The sequence below is a fragment of the Pituophis catenifer genome, unplaced genomic scaffold, assembly GCF_029215685.1.
Source record: "Pituophis catenifer annectens isolate HBS135680 unplaced genomic scaffold, rPitCat1.0.hap2 SCAF_1, whole genome shotgun sequence".
Classification (NCBI taxonomy): domain Eukaryota; kingdom Metazoa; phylum Chordata; class Lepidosauria; order Squamata; family Colubridae; genus Pituophis; species Pituophis catenifer.
In genome coordinates, this window is record NW_027256881.1 from 14,228,939 (window position 1) to 14,249,845 (window position 20,907).

The following is a 20,907-nucleotide window of genomic DNA, read 5'->3' on the forward strand; positions in this document are numbered from 1 at the left end:
TCAAGGACTCCATGAATGTTTGACATTTTTCAATTGCTCCCTTTGAAGGACATCAGATTGGCATGTAAATTGCAGAGGGAATTTTGTGATTAAAAACATGATAAAACCTGTATCCTTTTTTCCCCCATAGCTCAAGGAGAGACGAACAGACAAAGAATGACCTGAAAACTTATCTATTATTTTCTCTCTCTTTTTTAACAGATATCTTTATTAAGTTTCAAAATCAAACATTAAAATACAAGCTAAAATAAAGGGAAAGGGGGAGGGGAATAACAGGACATGTTAAAAAATGGCAAAAAGTCTACATCAAACAAATTATACCTCCAACTTATTTCAGTACAGAGATAATAATACAATACAACGGCCTCGCTAATTAAATTAATAATCAATAGTTCCATATTTCATTATACTTGTCCGTACAAAGTGCAGGCAAAATCACCAAACATAACCCTTGAGAACCAACTATACTAAGTGCCAAATATTTGCATGGATGTCCATAGGAGCGGGTGGGATTGCAAATGGCAAATTCTATGTGATGTCATCACACAAATGTGGCAACAGATTTATGTCATACTCTGGGATACAAGTAAAAAAGAAGGGCACTATGGTGATAATGTCACCTTGTACATGTGGCAGTAGTAGTTTCAATTTAGTTTGTTACCGTTTCGCTCGTGCACAACTTCTGCACATGTGCAGAAGCGTCTGGGCGGGTGGGCGGAGCCTCCTGCCGCCACCACCGGTTCGCCCAACCTGGGGCAAACCAGTAGCAACCCATCACTGATGTGGTCATTTTGCTATTGCAGTGTGTTGTGAAAGCTGCTGGTTACCTCATGGTAAATGCTCAGGCATCACCAACCTTTGAGGCTGATAGGCACTTTTGGAATTTTAAAAACATGTTTTGGGCGTCTTTGCAAATGTCTGCTGAACTATTCACAAAAATAGCTGCCATGTGAGGGAAACTAGCTACCCAGCAATAAATCCTATGTTATCTCCTATCCCACTGTTCCACATCTTTCAAAAGTCGTGGAGCACTGGGGAACTACCAGAGGACTGGAAAAGAGCTGATGTGGTTCCCATTTTCAAAAAAGGGAGAAAAAACAGACCCAGGAAACTACAGACAAAGCAGCCTAACATCAATATTTGGAAAAGATAATTAAAAAAAAATAGATCTGCCAACATCTAGAAATGAGTATAGTAATAATAGAAATTAGCAAATTAACACAAGTTAATTTACACAAGAAATTAACATAAGTCATGCGTCAGGACGTGGATTCATCTCCCTGTATTACAATCTCTGCACAAGAACTGGAGGTCGTCCATGACTTTGTGTACCTTGGTTCAACTATCTCTGACACTCTCTCTTTAGATACTGAGCTGAATAAATGTATTGGTAAAGCAGCCACCACATTTTCCAGACTTACAAAGAGAGTATGGCTTAATAAGCTGATGGAACATTCAAAGATCCCGGTCTATAGAGCCTGAGTCCTGAGCACACTCTTGTACTGCAGTGAGTCTTCGACCCTTTACGCACGGCAGGAGAGAAAGTTTAACACCTTTCATATGCGCTGTCTCCGACGAATTCTTGGCATCACCTGGCAGGACAAAGTTCCAAATAGCCCAGTCTTGGAACGTGCTGGAATTTCTAGCATGTATACACTATTGAAACAGCGACGTCTACGCTGGCTGGGGCATGTCATGAGAATGGCTGATGGTCGGATTCCGAAAGATCTCCTGTATGGAGAATTAGTGCAGGGAAAGCGCCTCAGAGGGAGACCACAGCTGTGATATAAGGATATCTGCAAGAAGGACCTAAAGGTCCTGGGAATGGACATTAACAACTGGGAAACCTTGATCTCCAATCATTCAGCTTGGAGGCTAAAGATGCAGCATGGCCTTCTCCAATTCGAACACTTGTTCGGCAGGCTGAGGCAAAGAGGCAATCCCGAAACCAGTGAAATCTGGGGGCTGGGCAGGGGACAGAATGTATCTGCCCTCAGTGTGGAAGGGATTGCCACTCTTGAATTGGCCTTTTTAGTCACACTAGATGCTGTTTTAGGACCTCTTTCCAGAGCACGATACCATAGTCTCTTGAGACTGAAGGGTGCCAATGAATGAAGCATGGGTTTGTTAAAAACAGATCGTGCCAAACCAATCATTTCATTCTTCGACATAGTGACTAAATTAGTGGAGCAGCAAAATACTGTGGACATAGTATATTTAGATTTCAGCAAGACATTTGACAAAGTAGACCACAACCTACTTCTTGGTAAGCTAGAAAAAAGTGGGATAGATAGCATCACCATCAGATGGATTTGTAACTGGCTGACAAACCATACTCAACAAGTAGTTCTTAATAGTACTATATCTACATGGAAGGAAGGAAGCAGTGGGGTACCACAAGGTTCAGTCTTAGGCCCAGTACTCTTCAATATCTTCATAAATAACTTAGATGAGGGAATAGAAGGGGAATTTATCAAATTTGCAGATGATTCTAAAATGGCAGGAATAGCCAACCCTAGATAATAGGCTCATGATCCAGATGGATCTTGACAGACTTGAACATTGAGTCCTATCTAATAAAATGAAATTCAATGTAGAGAAAAGTAAAATCTTGCACTTAGGCAACAAAAACCAAAAGTATACATATAGATTGGGTGATACCAGGCTTAATAGCAGTGACTGTGAGAGGGATCTTGGCGTCTTAGTGAACAACCAATTAAATATGAGCCAACAGTGTGCGGCGGCAGCCAAAAAAGCAAATGCATTCCTAAATTGCATTAACAGAGATTCAATCAAGATCAAGCGAGGTACTAATGCCACTCTATAAAGCCTTGGTGAGGCCACACTTGGAATACTACATCCAGTTTTGGTCAGCACATAATAGAAAAAGATGTTGAGACTCTAGAAGGACTGCAGAGAACAGCAACCAAGGTGATTAAGGGACTGGAGGCTAAAACATATAAAGAACGATTACAGGAACTGGGCATGGCTAATCTAGTGAAGAGAAGGACCAGGGGGGAGATGATAGCAGTGTTCCAATATCTGAGTGGCTGCCACAGAAAGGAAGGGGGTCAAGCTATTTTCCAAAGCACCTGATGGCCAGACAAGGAACAATGGATGGAAACTGATAAAGGAGAGCTTCAACCTAGAAATAAGGAGAATTTTTCTTGACAATGAGAACAATCAACCCATGGAACAGAAGTTGCCTTCAGAAGTTGTGGGAGCTTCATCACTGGAGGCTTTCAAGAAGGGACCATTTCTGTCCGACATGGTATAGGGTCTCCTGCTTGGGCAGGTGGGGGGGGTTGGACTAGAACTAAATGACCTATAGGATCCCTTCCAGCCAGTAGTGAAATCCAAATTTTTTTACTACCGGTTCTGTGGGTGTGGCTTGGTGGGTGTGGTGTGGCTTGGTGGGTGTGGCTTGGCATGGCACGGCAGGAGAAGGATACTGCAAAATCTCCATTCCCTCCACACTCCTGGGGGAAGGATATTGCAAAATCTCCATTCCCATCCCACTCTGGACCAGCCAGAGGTGGTATTTGCCGGTTCTCCGAACTACCCAAAATTTCCGCTACTGGTTCTCCAGAACTAGTCAGAACCTGCCGAATTTCACCCCTGCTTCCAGCTCTGTTATTCTGACTCTCCATATAGCAAGGGATGCTCTTCCTTCCCTTACTTCAGAGTATTCCTTTGGAGGATACTGCCAAGACAAATTTTCTTAGTAGGATTTCTGATGTAGCTTTGCATTGCTTCCTTTCTAGTGTAGGAAGAAATATCCTTCTGGGTTCAGCTCCAAGTGGGGAAAAAGACACTGGAAACATGGCAACTGCTTAGAAAGATGGTTTAATGGTGGACAGGATCACATGGTTTGAGTTCTTGAACAGAAAAAGGGCCGGAGATGCTGCGAGTCTCCAGGTTTTATACCCTCTCTGGCTTTGAACCTCCTGGGGCCCCGAAAGAGTATCCTGATTGGTTGTCAGATTCCCAGGGGGTGGGGGTCTTAGCTAGCCTTGCTGGCTGATGTAATCTTCCCAGGTGCCATGTGGTGAGTTTCTGCTGCTAGATGGGTCCTATTGTGTTAGTTTCTGTTGCTAGTTGGATCCTATTGTGCTGCAGATGATGGTCCATTGACAAAGATTGAGTTTCTGCCTCTGGCCCATTGACAAAGGGTGGGGGCAGGAAGCTGGGAGCTGCTTCGTCTTTAAAACATGCTTCTCCATTTCTCATCCAGGGAAACATAATATTCTGCCTTTTTAATATTTCCCCAAATATTTCATTCCTCTAGGAAAGGGGTGGGTGCTAACTTCCTACAGTAGGGCTGAAAAGGTAAGACTGGCCCGATGACAACCCACCTACAGTAGGATTCGAATTCATGGTCTCCCGGTTAATTTCTGGTGCCTTAACCACTACTCCCCACCAAAGGAGCCTGGATAGCTCAGCAGACTAAGGCATTGTAATTTAACTCCAGCTGTCTGCAAGTAGTAAGTTCGAATCTTGCCAGGCTCAAGGTTGACTCAGCCTTCCATCCTTTTCTAAGGTAGGTTAAATGAGGACCCAGGACCCAATAAGCTGACTTTGTATAAATATACAAAAGTATGAAGGCTATTGCTTAACGCATTGTAAGCCGCCCTGAGTCTCCGGAGAAGGGCGGCATATAAATCAAATTAAAAAAAAAAAAAAAGAGGCTCCCAAACTCCCACTAGGGGGTGCTAAAGCGCAGCCTCTTGGGAGAAAAAAGCCAATTGCTGCTTGGAGACGCTATGGAGCATTTCGTCCTCCTTGCCGCTGGGTGATGCACGGTCGTCGGATTGGCAGAAGGAACCTGAACCCGGAAGTAGTCGTAGAAATTTGACCCCCCCCCCGGAAATATATTTCTCTCCCGGAAGCGGCTGTTTTGCTGAAGAAACCGTCGGCGGCGAGAATCAAGTGGGGAGAATGAATGCCCCTCCGGCCTTCGAGTCCTTTTTACTCTTCGAAGGGGAGAAAAAGTCAGTGGGAGAGTGGAAAGGGGCGCGCGGGGGGAGGGGAGGCAGCCAAAATCGACCCTCCTGGTTAGGAGGGGGGGAGGTCTATGCTAGCCCCCCGTGTCTCAAACCCCTGCATAGGGTGAGGGGGATGGAGAGAGCAAATGGGGCGGGGGGGGGCTATTCGTGATGCCTTGAACTCCTAAAACAGGGATCCCCAAACTTGGCAGCTTTAAGACTTGTGGACTTCAACTCCCAGAATTCTCCAGCCAGCAGAGCTGGCTGGAGAATTCTGGGAGTTGAAGTCCACAAGTCTTAAAGCTGCCAAGTTTGAAGACCTCTGTCCTAAAAGAAAGATTTTCTTCATTTATTTAAAAACTTAAAGGCGGCTCAAATCAACCGCCTACCCTTAGAAGGGGTAGAAATACGAGGGCGAGTTTTTGCCAGAAGAAGCCCTCAGCTTTACTTGTTTGCCATTTCTTAATTGAATTTTAATTTCTTCAATTCCTCAAGATCTTGAAAAAAAAAACCCAATGCCTGTGAAATAGGCTCATGCTAGATTTTAGAAAAAAAGATCCCGATTGATCTCATCTCCTGTTGATTTCATGAGTGGCATCTATATTGATAATATAGAATAGAATTATAATACAGATTTTTTTTTTAATTGGCCAAATGTGATTAGACCCACAAGGAATTTGTCTCAGTGCATATGCTCTCAGAGTAGCTAAAAGAAAAGATACGTTTATGATGTTTTTAAAACAATCCATATGTTTTCTACATTGAATACTTTCTGAATGTTTGTTTCCTTTTACTTGCCAGACTAACCGGCCACCCTAAAATATATACTGCTCAAAAAAGTAAAGGGAACACAAGCAGAAGACATCCGAGATCTGAATGAATGAAATAGTCTTATTAAAAACTTTGTTCTTTACATACAGTAGTTTATACACTGCTCAAACAACTAAAGGGAACACAAAACTACTGTATGTAACGAACAAAGTTTTTAATAAGGCTATTTCATTCATTCAGATCTCGGATGTCTTCTGCTTGTGTTCCCTTTATTTTTTTGAGCAGTGTATATCTTATCCAAATCCTAATCAGGTCCAACCCCATTTATTTATTTATTTTTGTGAGCAGTTAAGCTTAGCCATATGCTGCCACCTGACTAGACATACTCGGCTTTGGAAATACATGTGCAAATCCTAAGAGCTCACCAACCTATTCACTTGGACTAGATGACCTCCAAGGTCCCTTCCAACTCTCTTATTCTGTGTTCTGGTATATTGCCTCTGGGAGATTTGTATATGCAAAATATTTTCCATACTTATTTCATTCCTTCCTGTTTATTTCATCCATTAGCTTTGATAGCCAAATGGGCTTCAGATTCTGCCTCAGCACACTCTTCTTCAATAAGCAACTCAGTCCGAAGATCATTTAATACAATTTATTAGAGTCTAGGGAGATTCTCAGTCATCCAGGTCATGATTGTCCCAAAGATACTTTTTATTCAGAAAGCCCAGTTGCCTCTTGAAAAAAAAAAAAAAGCACCTTTGGGACAATTTATTAGAGTATTCTGACAAAATGGGGGTGGGTGGGTTTCTATGAAATACAAGAGACCAAGAGAAACCTGGGACAAATCCTTGGAATATCTTTTATACACTTAGTACAGCAGAAAGCAATACAAAAGAAAAGTTGGTTGGATGGAAAAAAATCATCCTATCCAATTACATCGGAAAGATTAACAGTTTGCTAAACATCCCATAATATTAAGCATGCCCATTTGAATGAGCATAGTTTTAAAAGTAAGAAAAAAAAAGTTAGCATGGGAAAAGAAGTTGCAGTCTCTTTGAGTCTGTTGTAAAATGATAACAGTTGGCAGTCAGTTGAAATAGTACATAAAGCTGAATATCCATTTGTTACCTCTGCCTGAGAAAGTTCTTATCTTGCAGTTAGAAAGTTACAGAAATTTGATTGCTAAGGTAGAAAATGTCTGCATTCCATTCTACATTATAGGGTTATGATAAACTGTAAAAGAAAATACAGTATAACAAAACCCAATTTACAGTTGTGTGGCCCTCAGTTTCTGGATGATTTGTGAATGTATATTTTGCATATTTTCCCAGTTTCCTCCTTTTGTTATATATTTGGCAGAACTATTCAAATTTTGTAAAGATATCTGTTGTGTATGTTTTGGTTTATAATTTGCGTAATATAGCTTGGTATGTACTGATTGATTTTCACCAGGTTTTAGGACTTGCTGGATTTTGTTTGCCCACGAATAAATAATTAGAATATTTTCAAGTAGGAAATTGGGCTAGAAATATAAACAAACATCTTTGCATCCAAGCACTGTGTCTATTATTTTCTCTGTTATCTTTATTTTAAAAAGATATAGTGATTAAAATACTGGAGGAGACCTGGATTCTAATCCCCACTGATCCATGGAAGTTTTCTGGGAGCCAGTTCCTTTCTTAGTCCAGTCTATCACACAAGCAAGGTTGCAGAGAAAATTGGAAGAAGGAATACATGGACCCTGTCCAAAAAATGGCAGTAATTGGGAAAAAATTGAAAAACAGATATTTATCTAATGAATAAAATGTTTTTGACAGGCTCTAAATGCTGCTTCCACTCTGAAATGGCTTTATAAAACAACTTCAATTTTGTGTCAAGGTAGCTTTATGTACTTATAGTAAAGAGAGTTAGAATTAGGTTTTCCATTGAAAAGGACCGTGATTAGTTTCTAACTTGTCTATGCAGGTTTTCAAAAGTTCCTGCCAGAATCCTTGAAAGTTTTGGTCATAGCATGAACTATTTAGGCTGGATTAACATAATCTAGGTTTACATAAAACAGTTGTAACATTATTGCATGATTATCTATAAGAGAAGACTGCACAAGCTGGTGTTAATGTGACCCCACCCCCCTTTTTTTTTCCTCCCCTGGTCTTTCTCATTGAAGGATTACAATAAATAAGGACACAAAAGTGCCAAATGCTTGTCTGTTTACAATCAACAAAGAAGACCACACTCTTGGGAATATAATCAAGTCGTGAGTAGCAATGATTTTTGTTCTTGCAAAATAAAGCTGACGAAAGAATGCAATTAAATTGGTCAACTACCAAGAAAACAGAGAAAAAATAGTGAAGTTTTTCAGTATCCCTAACAAATTTGCTTGTAAAACCCCAGAATATATACAGACCATGTATATGGTCTTGAAATGTTGTCTTGAAATGAACAGTGAGATTGATTGGCCCTTAGTCATCCAGCATCAGTTATAATGTTAACAATAAAATTTTGTCTGTTTTCCCCCAGGCAATTGTTGAAAGATCCTCAAGTGTTATTTGCAGGATACAAAGTCCCCCATCCCCTTGAACATAAAATAATAATTCGTGTTCAGACAACCCCCGATTACAGCCCTCAAGAAGCTTTTACCAACGCAATCACAGATCTCATCAGTGAGCTTTCTCTCCTTGAGGAGAGATTCCGGGTAAGTCAGCAGATCCTAACAATCACATGATTTGGGGGGCTGAGAGCTGTTTGCCAAAGGCAGAATGATGAAACCTAAAGCTATGTCTGTGAATTAGGTGAGATATTTCAGTTCTGTTAAGTTTCATTGGGGGCTTTAATTATGCATCTACCCTTATAATAGCAAGATGGATTTTGGTGCTGAAATTTGAAACTTTTGGGATTGAGGCAGGTTAAGCCTTGTAGGAAGGCAGAATCAGGGAATTGTCACCCGTAAAATATTCAAGTATGAAATTGCTAGAGAATAAGGCATCAAGAAAATTGCCGGTAGTACCTTTTGATCTGAATAGGCTCCAAGATCCATCATCTATTCCCACCTCTAATGTCCTTTCTGACATTTCCATCAAATTGTGTTTCTGGGGCTTACCATGAATAATTAGGTACAGAGAAAGAGAGATGAAACAGTTGTGTTGACTTTTCAGATGTCTTGGTTTTCTGCGAAGTATGAGAAAAATCTCAAGTATAAGAAAATGTTGCACCTTCTTTGATAATTTCACCAATGTGCCATTAATGATGGTGGATAATTAAATGGCTTATTATTTGTAAAAATAATAAAGGTGGGCTATGAATAAATACATTTTGTCTGGTTAGGTTGAGCTCGTGCATTTTGAAGTTCAGATAGACTTGGAATAATGGCAGCTCCTTTCTGCAACAAGGGAAACTTTCCTTACTACTTTTATAATCAGACCTTAAATAAAATTGTCGAGATTTTTATTTATTTATTTTTATTTTTCAGTTACCATGTGTTTATTTTTCTCTTAGGTTGCCATCAAAGACAAACAAGAAGGAATTGAGTAATGGTTATGTATATCAAATATATTTGTAAATAAAATTCATTTTTCAATGTAGTAGTCTACAAGAAATGTATTTATGATTACTTTGCTACTTCATAACCTCTAAGAAATTTCAATATAGGTCATTTACATGAAAGTTCAAGTTGGCTTATGTGATGGCTAATAAATTATACTTCTTAATTGTTGCTTCTTTTGAAGTGATTCATACCTTCAGCAAAAATATGGTAAAATAGTTGTTGAAATTCCCTCCTAATTTAAAACTGACAATATACTGTGTGCTTTCCATTTCAGTTAGAAATACCTCTTGATTTTCTTTCAGAAGCATAGTTGTTTTTACTTGGCTTTCTCAAGATGTGCCTTGGTATAATTTTTCTTTGCCTGTTAAGATACTGCTCTTTTTAAATTATGCAGGCAAACTGTATGTCTATGTACAATATCCTACTGAAGTTTTAAGTAAAGAATGGGGCAGTTTTCAGTTTCCGTAATGGTAGAGAAGTAGCAATAGCACTTAAGACTTATATACCGCTTCACAGTGCTTTACTGCCCTTTCCAAGCAGTTTACAGAGTCAGCATATGGCCCCCAACAATCTGGGTCCTCATTTTACTGACCTCGGAAGGATGGAAGGCTGAGTTTGGTGAGATTTGAACTGCCAAATTGCAGTCAGCAGAAATAGCCTGCAGTACTGCACTCTAACCACTGCGCCTGTGTAGAGTGTGACTGTCTCTTGAATTAAATCCTATATTGTTTTACGTGCAAGTATTTTGGTTGCCTCCTTCATGTACTCTAGTTTGCTGAACATTTTAAAATGTAGCATTCTCTACTACATGCAGTACCAGAGATTCACTCTTTATGCATCTCTGAACTGAATGAGGCTTAAGTTTTTTCTTCTTCTACTGCTGGCTAAAGTTTATTTTATGTATATTTAATTCTTGCACTTACCACTTGCCTTTCTGTTGAAGGCAAAAGTTAGAAGAAAATTCTTATTAAAATGGTGATTGCTAAGGGGAAATGTATCTACTCAGAACCCTTTCCCAGAAGAAAAGATCACCTAGTCATCCAAATTAAACAGCTGTATTGAGTATAAGGTGCCCTTTTCCAGTTTAGATAATAGTACTGATTATGTTCTGCAAATGTGGGAAGAATGATAAAATATTCCATCACTAATTTTAAAAAAATGGTGCTTCAGCCTTCTCTCTTGGTAGCCACTTGAAGTTGACACAATATGCTTTCCCAAGCACATATTTTCTGTGCCTCAGGGTATTCCCAGAGGCAATTGTATATAACAGAAAGGAGTAGGGAATGCATTGCAGAACTGCCATTGTTCCCTAAGAGTAGGCCAAGTAGACAAAGTTAATTACATCAAGAGTCAGATGATGAAGAATTATGAAATTAAATTTTACTTATGTTTGCACCTTATGAAATAATAGTTTTACTCAAGGAGGTTCTCATGCTTCCCCCTTTTTGCAGCTTGCTCTAAGGGGAATCTTTCTTTATGCAACTGCCTGAATGAAATTATCCTTGTACATACAAGTCCACACTACTTTACAATTAAGAGTATTTCTTTTCAGTGAGTTCAACAGTCCTGCCTGCACAATGCAAAGTTGGATAGGTAGCTTTCCCCAAGATCCTTCAAGATAGGGGCCTAAGTAAATATATTTAACATATTTTTTAAAAAGTGCTTCAATTATGTTGTATCAAGTTTTATTAAATACTGTCCTATAAAACAAATACACTTAAGACACAAATAAAGCAAAGTCACAGTTAAGAGATGTCGGCATTGGCAACAACTTCATGTAGTTCCAGCCAATACCTTTGGTTGATTTTCTTGCATTGAGAGAGATATATATATATATGAATTTCATCCCACCAACTCCCATCCCTATCCCTAACCCACCCTGATTATTCTCAGAACAGTCACAAATACTGCACTACTGAAATGTGGTTGAAAAAATGGGATTGCTCCTTCTGGGTTGCCAACCCAGCTAGACTTTCTTCCATATTGCGGCAATGTTGACATCTGTCAGCGCGACTAGATATGTAAAAGTGGGATCTGTGACCACGTTGTTCACCAAGACATCTGTCAGCAACTCGCCATTTGCCTTCAATTCCGGCCACTTTAGAATCTATGTGGGAAAAGAGAGTGAATTTATCCAGAAACTCATGAGATTCACAAAATTATTTTATTGCACTGTAAAATGTTCAGATCAGCTATTTTCTTTAAAATTGCAACGGATGTTTGTCAAAGGCTAAGAGTTTTCTCTATTAATCCTGACAAATTTATATACTGTATATGGGCACATAAAGGTTTGTCAATCTCAGATGTTGGCTGGGGAATTCAGGGAGTTGAAGTCCATACATCTTAAAGCTAGTAAGATTGATAGTTTTTGATTTAAGCTGAAACGTATCCCTGTGCTGAGATCTTCTCATATCCGTCCCTCTGTCAGGTGCAAAGAATCAGGACCATATATTAAGTTCCAGTTAAGAAGATTTATTGCTCATGCCTTTGTACAGGAATCTACTCAACTGATGGTCAGCACTAAATTGGTGCTAGTTAAGAGTCAAGAGAATTCAGGGGGAGGGGGTTTGGACTTTTTGTGGTCCTCTCTTGACTCCGCCTCAGGTTCTGCCTTTTCTTCTATATCTAATTCATAGCAAAAGGCTGTACAGGGAATGAATTTTAATTTTCTTTCAGAGGGGGAGGGGAAGGTATTTTTATGTTTAGAGGATCATCATTCATTCAACCAAACGAAGTATAGCACGCTGCATTGTAGATAAATGATGCTGATTTGGGATGGCAGGGCCAGCAGCTGATGAAGCCTGAATGGTAGGAATGGTGGCTAAGGAGATAAGGCCTACTAATGAGATAGGTAGATCACAATTAGTACAAGTTTAAATAATGCAATATTATTTTACTGCAAATTGTAAATTGATGCCAGGTTGTGTTTAATGTAACCCAAATTTCAATTAATGCAAGGCTAGCACGTGTGCAATGATCATTTGAAGTTATGACGATGCTAAACGAATGGGGATTACAATTGGGCCTCGGAATTCCAGCCACCCAGCATCCCTATGGACACATGATTATAATCTCTGTACTTGACAATCACATTTATGACTGATTGCAGTGCCCCAGGATCATATGATCTTCATTTAGGAGGTTCCCCAGAAAGTTAACCAGGAAGCCAGCAGGCAAGGTTGCAAGTCACTGGGGTAAATCTCCCACACCCATGCACTCTCCTCTAACCCTTCTGCACTTGTGCCATGCTAACCATTTGCATACACCCCTTGCACCCTCCCTGAGCCTCAATGTGCCTTCCTCATAGCCCTTTCCACCCTGGAGCAGCCACTTACCTGCCAGGCAGCCTGCTTGCAAACTTAACTTGGTTGTAAAAACCTGGCAGGAAGTTGCCTCATTTAACAACCATGGGATTCAGTTAATGATGGAAATCAGGACTGCAGGAATTGTTAACACCATCATGCTTTACAACCGCATTGCTTAGCAATGGAAATTTTGATGCCAACTACTGTCATAAACTGAGGTTTACCGTGTGCTCTTAAAATTTTAAGTTTATAAAATTAATTTATAAATTCAATAAATAAATAAATTGTAAGCTGCCCAGAACATTTTTGGGTGACCTCAAAATCGAATAAATGAAATGAAAATACTTGTTTGTTATTACAATTCGAATCAACCAACATTGGATCATTGTGACTCAGACTCTACATCCTTCAATACCTGGGAAGGCCCTATTCTCTCGGTTGGGCAATCTTCCTTGGTGGCACAAAGAGCTGACAAATGGTTGCTGAGGTCATACATCCAGATGCTTCCTTTCTCATCACCACAGAACACATATTCTTCTGCTGCAAAAGTAAAGCAAGTATCACCAAATTGTCCAAATGCTTCTAGGCCAGGCTTGAATTCCACATCTGAAACTCATCTTGCTGGCGGCTCCTTCTCAGTTCACTAACCAACATCCACCCTTCCTACCAACTATATTCTTACTCCACCTCTTCCCCAGTGCTTGTCTGGCATGTTGGGGATTGAAACCAGGGAGCTAACATCATCTACTGCCCCAAAGGTAAGCCTATATTAATCTGGAACTGTAGCATTTCATAAAATACAACACACTTGATGATGAGTTAAGAGCATTCCCAAATTGCCAACCCAACTGGTCAAGCTTATCTGAGGGGACAACAGAAGCAATAGCAGCTATAATAGACTAAAATAGTGGCAGAGGACATGTTTGTGCCAGAGACATGAATGGAATCTATATCCATGGCTATTCAAACACGATACCATTACTTACTTGGGCAGGTACTGAGAGTGAGGTAAGGAAGATCTGTTGAAGACCATTCCAGTTCAGCCAGAATGACAGCCTGCACTGTCCTCCGCCCACCTTTGCCTTGTTTGAAAGAGCGACTCCAGCTCCAGAGGTTTATAGATGCTCTCTTTGAACTCTTGGTGACTGAAGAGGGAAACAAAAACCACTAGGACCCTTGCTAACCAATGGGTCTGCTGCTAGATCAGCATTTCTCCCCATATTGGCTACTGTTTAAGTCAATCGTCATTAAGGCAATTGTCACAGCAGGCTCAGTAAAAATGTGCAATATCAATGGCATTACAATTTATTTTCTGGCAATTATGGTGCAATCTTAAAATAAAGCCCCTAATAATACAGCTATACCCATGATCTCATAACTTACAACACATCCTGTAAAATGCCATTGACATCAATTAATTGAATTCAGTGGCTTTGGTCCAATGTTTTCTAACTTTGGGAATGTTTTCTAACTTTGGGAATTTCCAGGAGTATGGACTTCAACTCCCAGAATTCCATCACCATTGATGAAAATTCTGGGAGTTGAAGTCCACACTCCTGGAAATTCCCATGGCTGGGGAACCTTTGTGTGCAGCATAAAATAATAGGTCCCTGTCAGGTATAATTTATTATTCTAAATTAAAATATACCAAGATAGAAGAGTTCTAATGGATAGTATGGACTTTAGAATTGTCTATGTTTGGACTAAGCATGGAACAGCCTGGAAAAAACTCCACGCAAGCCTTGTTTGGACAAAGCCTCCTTATCATCTCTAGAAAAACAGACTGAAATAACACAGAACTGTAACATTTCCCTTCTCTGCTGTTACTCTATGTAAATGTAGATAGATCAGCAGCTCTGAGGGAATACTAATCTCTTAGTTTTTCCATTTCATCCTCTTCCACCAAATGTTTTCTAAATGTACATGTTAAGCCAAAAGATATTTTGAGAGTATGTGTTGCTCTTTTCCCCGAGACAGACTCATTGTAAAAAATGAGTATGCAAAAAAAGGAAAAGATGCTCTGATGAATTTCCCTAATTTACTTAGACATATCATAATGCTTATTTCTTACCCACAATGTCTTCATTCAGAAAGGCTAGACCATCCACCCGGTGAGAAGACGTGTCATTCCCTTCATCATCTGGAAACTGAAATTCAACTTCAAAAGCTCTGAAATATTAGAAAATACAATAAGAATCAATCTATTGAGCAATTACTGTAACTTTAACCTACAGTAAGCAAATGCTCTAATATTAAATATATTGGTTTTAATCCTTTATAACAGGTGGACATCTTCAAAAGGCATAGGCTGTAGTTGTGTCTACTGTAAATCTTGACAGAAGTTGGACCACAGTTCAGTGGCTGAACACTGGAATCAGTCCATGAAACTCTAACTATATAAACCATTAATTTAGATGAAGAAAAAATATATCTTAAGACTTGAATAAGACTTGATAGAAAAATAGTAGACAACTGGAAACATTCATGTGATATTATTTATTTATTTATTTTATTTTTAAATTTATATACCGTCCTTCCCCTGAAGGACTCAGGGAGGTGAACAGCCAAGGTAAAAACACAAAATACAAAATTTAAAAGCAATTTAAAATAAATTAAATAATATTAGCATTGCTTGTTAATTGTTTTTGCATGTAAGGAGAATTTAGAAATAAGTAAATTTGGCATAACTAACTACAAGTTAGAATTATATCGTAACTGGTTTGCCATCCACAGATGGCTTGCAGAAGTAGCAAAAAAAATGCAGTTTTTAGAGTTTTCCGAAAAAATGCTGCTTATTTTTTCCAACTCCAATTTTAAAAGCCAGTTTCAGTTTTAACTTCTCTTTTTATTTTTGCCTATTTTTAAAATATTTTGCTCAGCTAAAACATCCTGTAAAGGGCAGTTTGAAATCAAAGAGATCCCTTATCAAAAAAATTGCCAATTATTTATACAGAATATGCAAAAAAGAGATATCGTTTTCTTTTGATGAAAGGTGTAGTATCCCAATTACAACCACTAAACACTGGGGGGAAAATGCCCCATAGTGAACAATGAGTTCACTTTATGGCCATGACGTTTGCTTAACAACTCTCACAAAAGAAGTCATGAGATCAGGTTTGCTGATGTGATAACATGCTTTGTGACTGTTACAATTTATGACTACAATTGCCAGGCTCACTGTTGTAATTCAAGGATTACTTGAATTTTTCTGGCTGTACACTGCCCTGAGTCCTTCGGGAGAAGGGCGGTATAGAAATTTAATAAAATAAAAATAAATAAATAAAATTACTTGTAATTTATCTTTCCAAAACAAGGCATGAGCTGATTACATGCTATAAAATTGGTATAGATTCTTAGCAGCCACACAGTTAGATTTTCCCCAGGAAGACACTTCTACTCACCTGTTTTTCTGAGGCTTATCATCCAGTCTAATATCCCAGGCGAAGCAACCCTGTTCGCAACCAGCCACCAAGAACCGATCTGGGCAAGAGGGTACTAGGGCAATACGTAAAGGTGTGGAAATGGTCTCCAGTACCATCAGCTGCCTAACAAATGAAATACATTTCAGTTCCTCTCTTCTAGTATTAATGCAAACACCCCTTTGCAGATGTGAAAGGCGGAATCCTGTATCATTACCTTTCTTGGAAGTTATAGTCACAGTCTGGAATTCCAATGTCCCATGCACATATTTTTTTGTCATAGGAGGCAGCTGTTGGGAGGCAGAGAAGACAGAGGAAGAGATGCAATGAAATAAAAAGACAGGTTTCCAAATAACAAATTAGGAAAATAAGACCCACCTCCTTCAAACTCAGAATCCCAGAATATTGCAGCTAGTTTCAAAGATAACAACCTGAGATTTAGCTTGTTATCTTTGTACTCGCAGACCAAACTAGGCAGTCTGCTCTTGCCTTGACTCGAAAAATGCTGAGAAGAAATGAGTGATTGGAGAACATAAGGTGTCTTACTGAAAAGATGTGTTTCACAGGTTGGACTAAAACAAGCAGTAGCAATGGGTTTCTTGTGAGCCTTGATTTCTCCATAACAGTAATCGGCAGTCACATGAATTAGCTTTACGATTCCTCTTCTCCCAGCAGCAGCCAAAACGTTGTGTTTTTTCTTTCTCCCATCACTTGTTACCATTGTCAGAGTTGTCCATGCGACAGTATAAAACTCCTAGTGAAAAAGGCAAGGTATCGGTGAAGAAGAAGCCATGCAAGACTAGTAGTTTGGGTAGACTTGGATAAAGACAACCAAGGGCACCAAACAATCTTTTAAATAGTAGTTTTATGAAAAATTGCCCTTACAATGATTTAAAAAACTAAACCAAAAAGAAAAAAAAATAGAAGTGCATAAAAAAATAAAAGAAAAAACAATAAGAAAGAAAATTAAAAATGTAGTAAAGGAAAAGAAATATATAAATAAATTATTTCTCCCTTCATCAGACATATAAACAGTTTTAGTAGATTATCTTCTCTTAAAATACTGTATAACAAATAATCTCTTTTTCCCCACCTCTCATCTCTTTATAAACAAACACTTGCCATTTGAGTTGGTTTGTTATACGTATTTCCCTTTTAATTATTAAAACATCAACTGGATTATTTTGTATGTTCAGTGTAGCATATTTTTCCGTTTCATTCTTGCAGAAATTCACTTTCAACTCAACCTTGGTCTTGGCAGGAAGAACTTTTTGAAACAGTCTAATGACAGATGCTCAAATCTATTATTCAAAAATATTCTTTAATATGTCCAATGTTAAAATATTTTGCTTCATTCTATAATTGTATACTTATTCCATTTGTAACTTTCCAAATTTAAACTTCTAATCACTCTTTTGCTGTTTATTGAAAAACATTTTTTAAAAAAATCTTTAAACTTGTATTTTAACATCTTCCTTTCACTAAGGATTGAAGGAAACTCATCTAATGTTTTCACACTTATCTATCCAAAGCATGGTTCCTAATAGTTGAAGAATTTACAAGCAATTTCCAAAAGTGATTAGAAAATGAAGTATGTGAATTTAGTGACCTTTCACAACCATCATAATTTGAGCAAGATGGTTACATTTTCCAAAGACTGTTGTTTTGCAGTCTCTTCACAAGGAGCAACTATCTGGAGCACTTGTGGCCAATCATAAGTCCTCTCCTCGTCCAGAGAGGAATTATGAAGAACTTGTCTACTTGCTGATTCTTCATTCTGCCGCAGTCATTCAGTCTATCTTTAGCGAAGTCATCTTCAGTTTGCTATTTTTTTCCCCTGGAAGTCCAAACATTCTAATTTATATGCAAACCTGTTAAAAACCGCATGTGAATTTGCCATAACAGTTTGCCTGCATTAGCTTTTTAAAGATTTTTTGATTATAATTTAGCAGCATCCTACCACTCTTCTGATGACCTCCCCTGACAAATTTCAATTTAACAGAAAGCTTTATAGTAATAGAATTAAGGTATTTTGAAGAACAAAATTCAACACAGCACCAGTATTAAGTCATGGAAGGCATCAGGAGACATCACTAGACTAATAAAACTTTTGATCAATGTCCCACTAAATAAAAAACAGAAAGTTGAGAGAAACTGTTTCCCTTACCTCCCCAGTCACTTTGTACTTTTTCAAAACAATGCCTGTTTCACAGTCAACCAAACAAACAGAATCTCCGCCACAGGTTGCTGCTGTCCTAGAAGAGCTCACCACAGGGTCTGAAAGATAAAAGCACAATGACTGTAATCCTCTTGTCATCATAAGCCTCCTGTTTTCAATTGCTGTAAAAGTGAAACAGATATTTAAATACATACAATGTGTATATTCCATACCTATTATCTATATAATACTTTTGTAAGTGTGAATCAAGGATTACTACACTCCATTTAGTAGGCTAGTTTCTTCTTCATACAGGTAGACTTCACTTAATGACTGCCCTGTTAGTGACTGTCTGAAGTTATGACAGTGCTAAAAAAGTAATTCCACAACCAGTCCTTGCATTTACAACCCATGCAGCATCCCCATGGTCCCATGATTCAAGCATTTTGTAACAAGTGTATGTTTACACATGATTCCCCTTTGCATGCTTTGCAACCAGTTTGACAAGCAGAGTCAATAGAGAAGTTTGCAGTGAAATTATAAGTTGCAGTCATATGACATCTCACTTAATGACTTAACGATGGAGTTGCCAATCCCAATTGTAGTTAAGTGAGACTATCTGTACTGCAAGAATAAAGTTCCCCAAAAAAGCCTGATACTTCAAACATATGAGTAGGATTAGGCCCTTCGCCAAAGTCACCAAAGTCCTAATTTGCTCCTGTCTCTTTGTATTTTTATTAAATTAGGAGTGGGCACCAGCCTGATCACCACATGGTAACTGCAACTTCTTTACTACTTTACAACTTCTTTACAACTGGCATACCTTGAATTATGAGTGTACTGAAAAACAGCAGCTCCTGTATAGCAGTCACCTTCATATTTGAAATACAAATAAGCAACTTGCTGGAGAAAACAAACATGTAAAAATTATGGAAAATTTGCATAAAAATTCAGAATTCACAAGAAGAAAGAGAGTTCCTGCAGAACACTGTGATCTGATTTATTGACTGGCATTTTTCTTCTAGGACAACCCAGGCCACTAGACCATTCTCACCTTTTCTCGTTCCACAATCTAATGGTGGCTCAAAAACACAGGCCCATAATTGGGTCTTGAAGTCATCCCTGTTGTTGGCCTTACTGTGACATTGTAGAAAATGGACCGGTTCCAGGGTGATTGTCTCCTGTAAGAAGGCAGAAAGCTTTGAACACAAAATGTCCCAAACAGAGGTTTTCTGGATGGAGTTAAAATCAATGTAGGTACACAAAGAGTCACGTTTTAAAGTCAAGCTTTTTAAAGTAGCCCTTTGCCACATCATTATATAACTATTTAACTGACTCACAGAGTTTATATATTTATGTGTCTTTGACAGTGGAAGGAAATGGGTTACCTCACATTCCAAGTCCTTCACTGGAGTGCTGCAAACATCTCTTTCATCCTCTTCCTCTTTGTGCTCCTCTTTCTGCTGAGTGACCTTTTTGTGGCTTTGTGCTTTTGGAAGCCGCCCTCCATTCCGATGGGCTCCATCAGGATCCTGAGTGGTCTGGGATTCCTTGGCCTGTGGGCGAGAGGCTCTTGTGGCCTCAGTACTGGGCTCATCCTGCAAGCGGCTGAGCTTCTTGGGGCTGGGTGATGCTTCTTCCTTGGAGCTGCTTTGAGAATGGGATCTCTTGCTCTTTGCTCTTCCTTTGGAACGAGCCCCTTTCCTTTTGCTGGGAGTTACTGGGCCCTAGTAAAAATAAAGATCAGCAAGGTTCAACATGATGCTGTCAAAATAATCTCAATTGTGCAAGGTAACTTTCCCAACAGAGAAATTTGCCTGGACTTCTTAAATCTACAATGTCCACCAATCAGATGAATATTATTTTCACATCTGAGAGAGCACCATCCATTATTACATTTCCTATTGACATTAATGGAAAATAATCCATTCATAACCCACCAGACTATTGCAGTGTGCTGTACATGGGGCCAGCCTTGAAAAGTATCCAGAAGCTTCAGCTGGTATAGAATGCAGCCTTACAGGCAATCTTAGGCATCCAAGAACGGTTCATGCAACACTTTTACTGCGCAAGCTGCATTGGGTGCCAGTTTACTTCTCGGTTCGAGGTGTTAGTTATGACCTTTAAAGCCCTACATGGCATGGGCCAGGTTATCTTTAGAACCATTTTTGTTCCATTATATCAGCCTGTCCCACCCAGTCAGGCAGAGAGGGTATGTTGCAGACTTGTCAGTTAAAGAATTCCAACTGGCAGAATCCAGGAAGAGAGTCTTCTTAGCTGTTCCTCCCCATCTCCCAGCTATGGAACTTTCTCTCCCTGGAGGTGAGGGCCCCCCATTCTCTTGGCCTTCCAGAAAAAAAGAGTAAAAACATGGTTCTGTGGCTTTGTTTAGGGCTCATATAGAAGCTCGCAGCTGTGAGGCTGGTTAATATTTGAAAAATCCTTCCCCCTGTCTTTTAACTTTCACAGATTCTTAATTCACTCTTGCCTTTTTAAATTTTACATTTTATACACTGTTTTTATAATATGATATTTTATCTGTAAATGCCCTGCTGTCTCACTCTATGAGGGAGATGAGTGGTTTTAAAATTTGATAAATATATAATAAAATTCCATGGATCCAATTTGGGTCAGTCATCAGGACAGAAGTTTTGTCTTCTGAGCTTTCAGACTCATGCTGGAGCCCACCTTCAGGGAACTTCTAGCCATCCCATTTTGCTGTAAA

At 39.0% G+C, this 20,907-nt stretch overlaps 2 protein-coding genes across 3 annotated transcripts in view; one reads left to right on the forward strand and one right to left on the reverse strand.

Annotated features, from left to right (window-relative positions):
* The first annotated feature begins 4,890 nt into the window (after positions 1-4,890).
* POLR2J (RNA polymerase II subunit J) lies at positions 4,891-9,333 on the forward strand. The gene is made up of 4 exons (XM_070932083.1): positions 4,891-4,991; positions 7,924-8,013; positions 8,277-8,451; positions 9,252-9,333. The coding sequence occupies exons 1-4, from the start codon at positions 4,939-4,941 to the stop codon at positions 9,285-9,287; spliced, it is 354 nt and encodes a 117-aa protein (XP_070788184.1). The 5' UTR covers positions 4,891-4,938; the 3' UTR covers positions 9,288-9,333.
* A 1,635-nt stretch (positions 9,334-10,968) lies between these two features.
* LRWD1 (leucine rich repeats and WD repeat domain containing 1) overlaps positions 10,969-20,907 on the reverse strand; it is a 30,618-nt gene continuing 20,679 nt past the window's right edge. For both annotated transcript variants that reach the window (XM_070932081.1, XM_070932080.1), the window contains 10 exons: positions 19,571-19,909; positions 19,237-19,363; positions 18,192-18,301; positions 16,571-16,778; positions 16,242-16,314; positions 16,007-16,150; positions 14,677-14,774; positions 13,592-13,750; positions 13,021-13,145; positions 10,969-11,407 (listed from right to left, as the gene is read on the reverse strand). In XM_070932081.1, the coding sequence (XP_070788182.1) occupies positions 11,267-11,407; positions 13,021-13,145; positions 13,592-13,750; positions 14,677-14,774; positions 16,007-16,150; positions 16,242-16,314; positions 16,571-16,778; positions 18,192-18,301; positions 19,237-19,363; positions 19,571-19,909 (1,524 nt within the window). In that variant the 3' untranslated portion in view covers positions 10,969-11,266. The remainder of the gene's footprint in view (positions 11,408-13,020; positions 13,146-13,591; positions 13,751-14,676; positions 14,775-16,006; positions 16,151-16,241; positions 16,315-16,570; positions 16,779-18,191; positions 18,302-19,236; positions 19,364-19,570; positions 19,910-20,907) is intronic.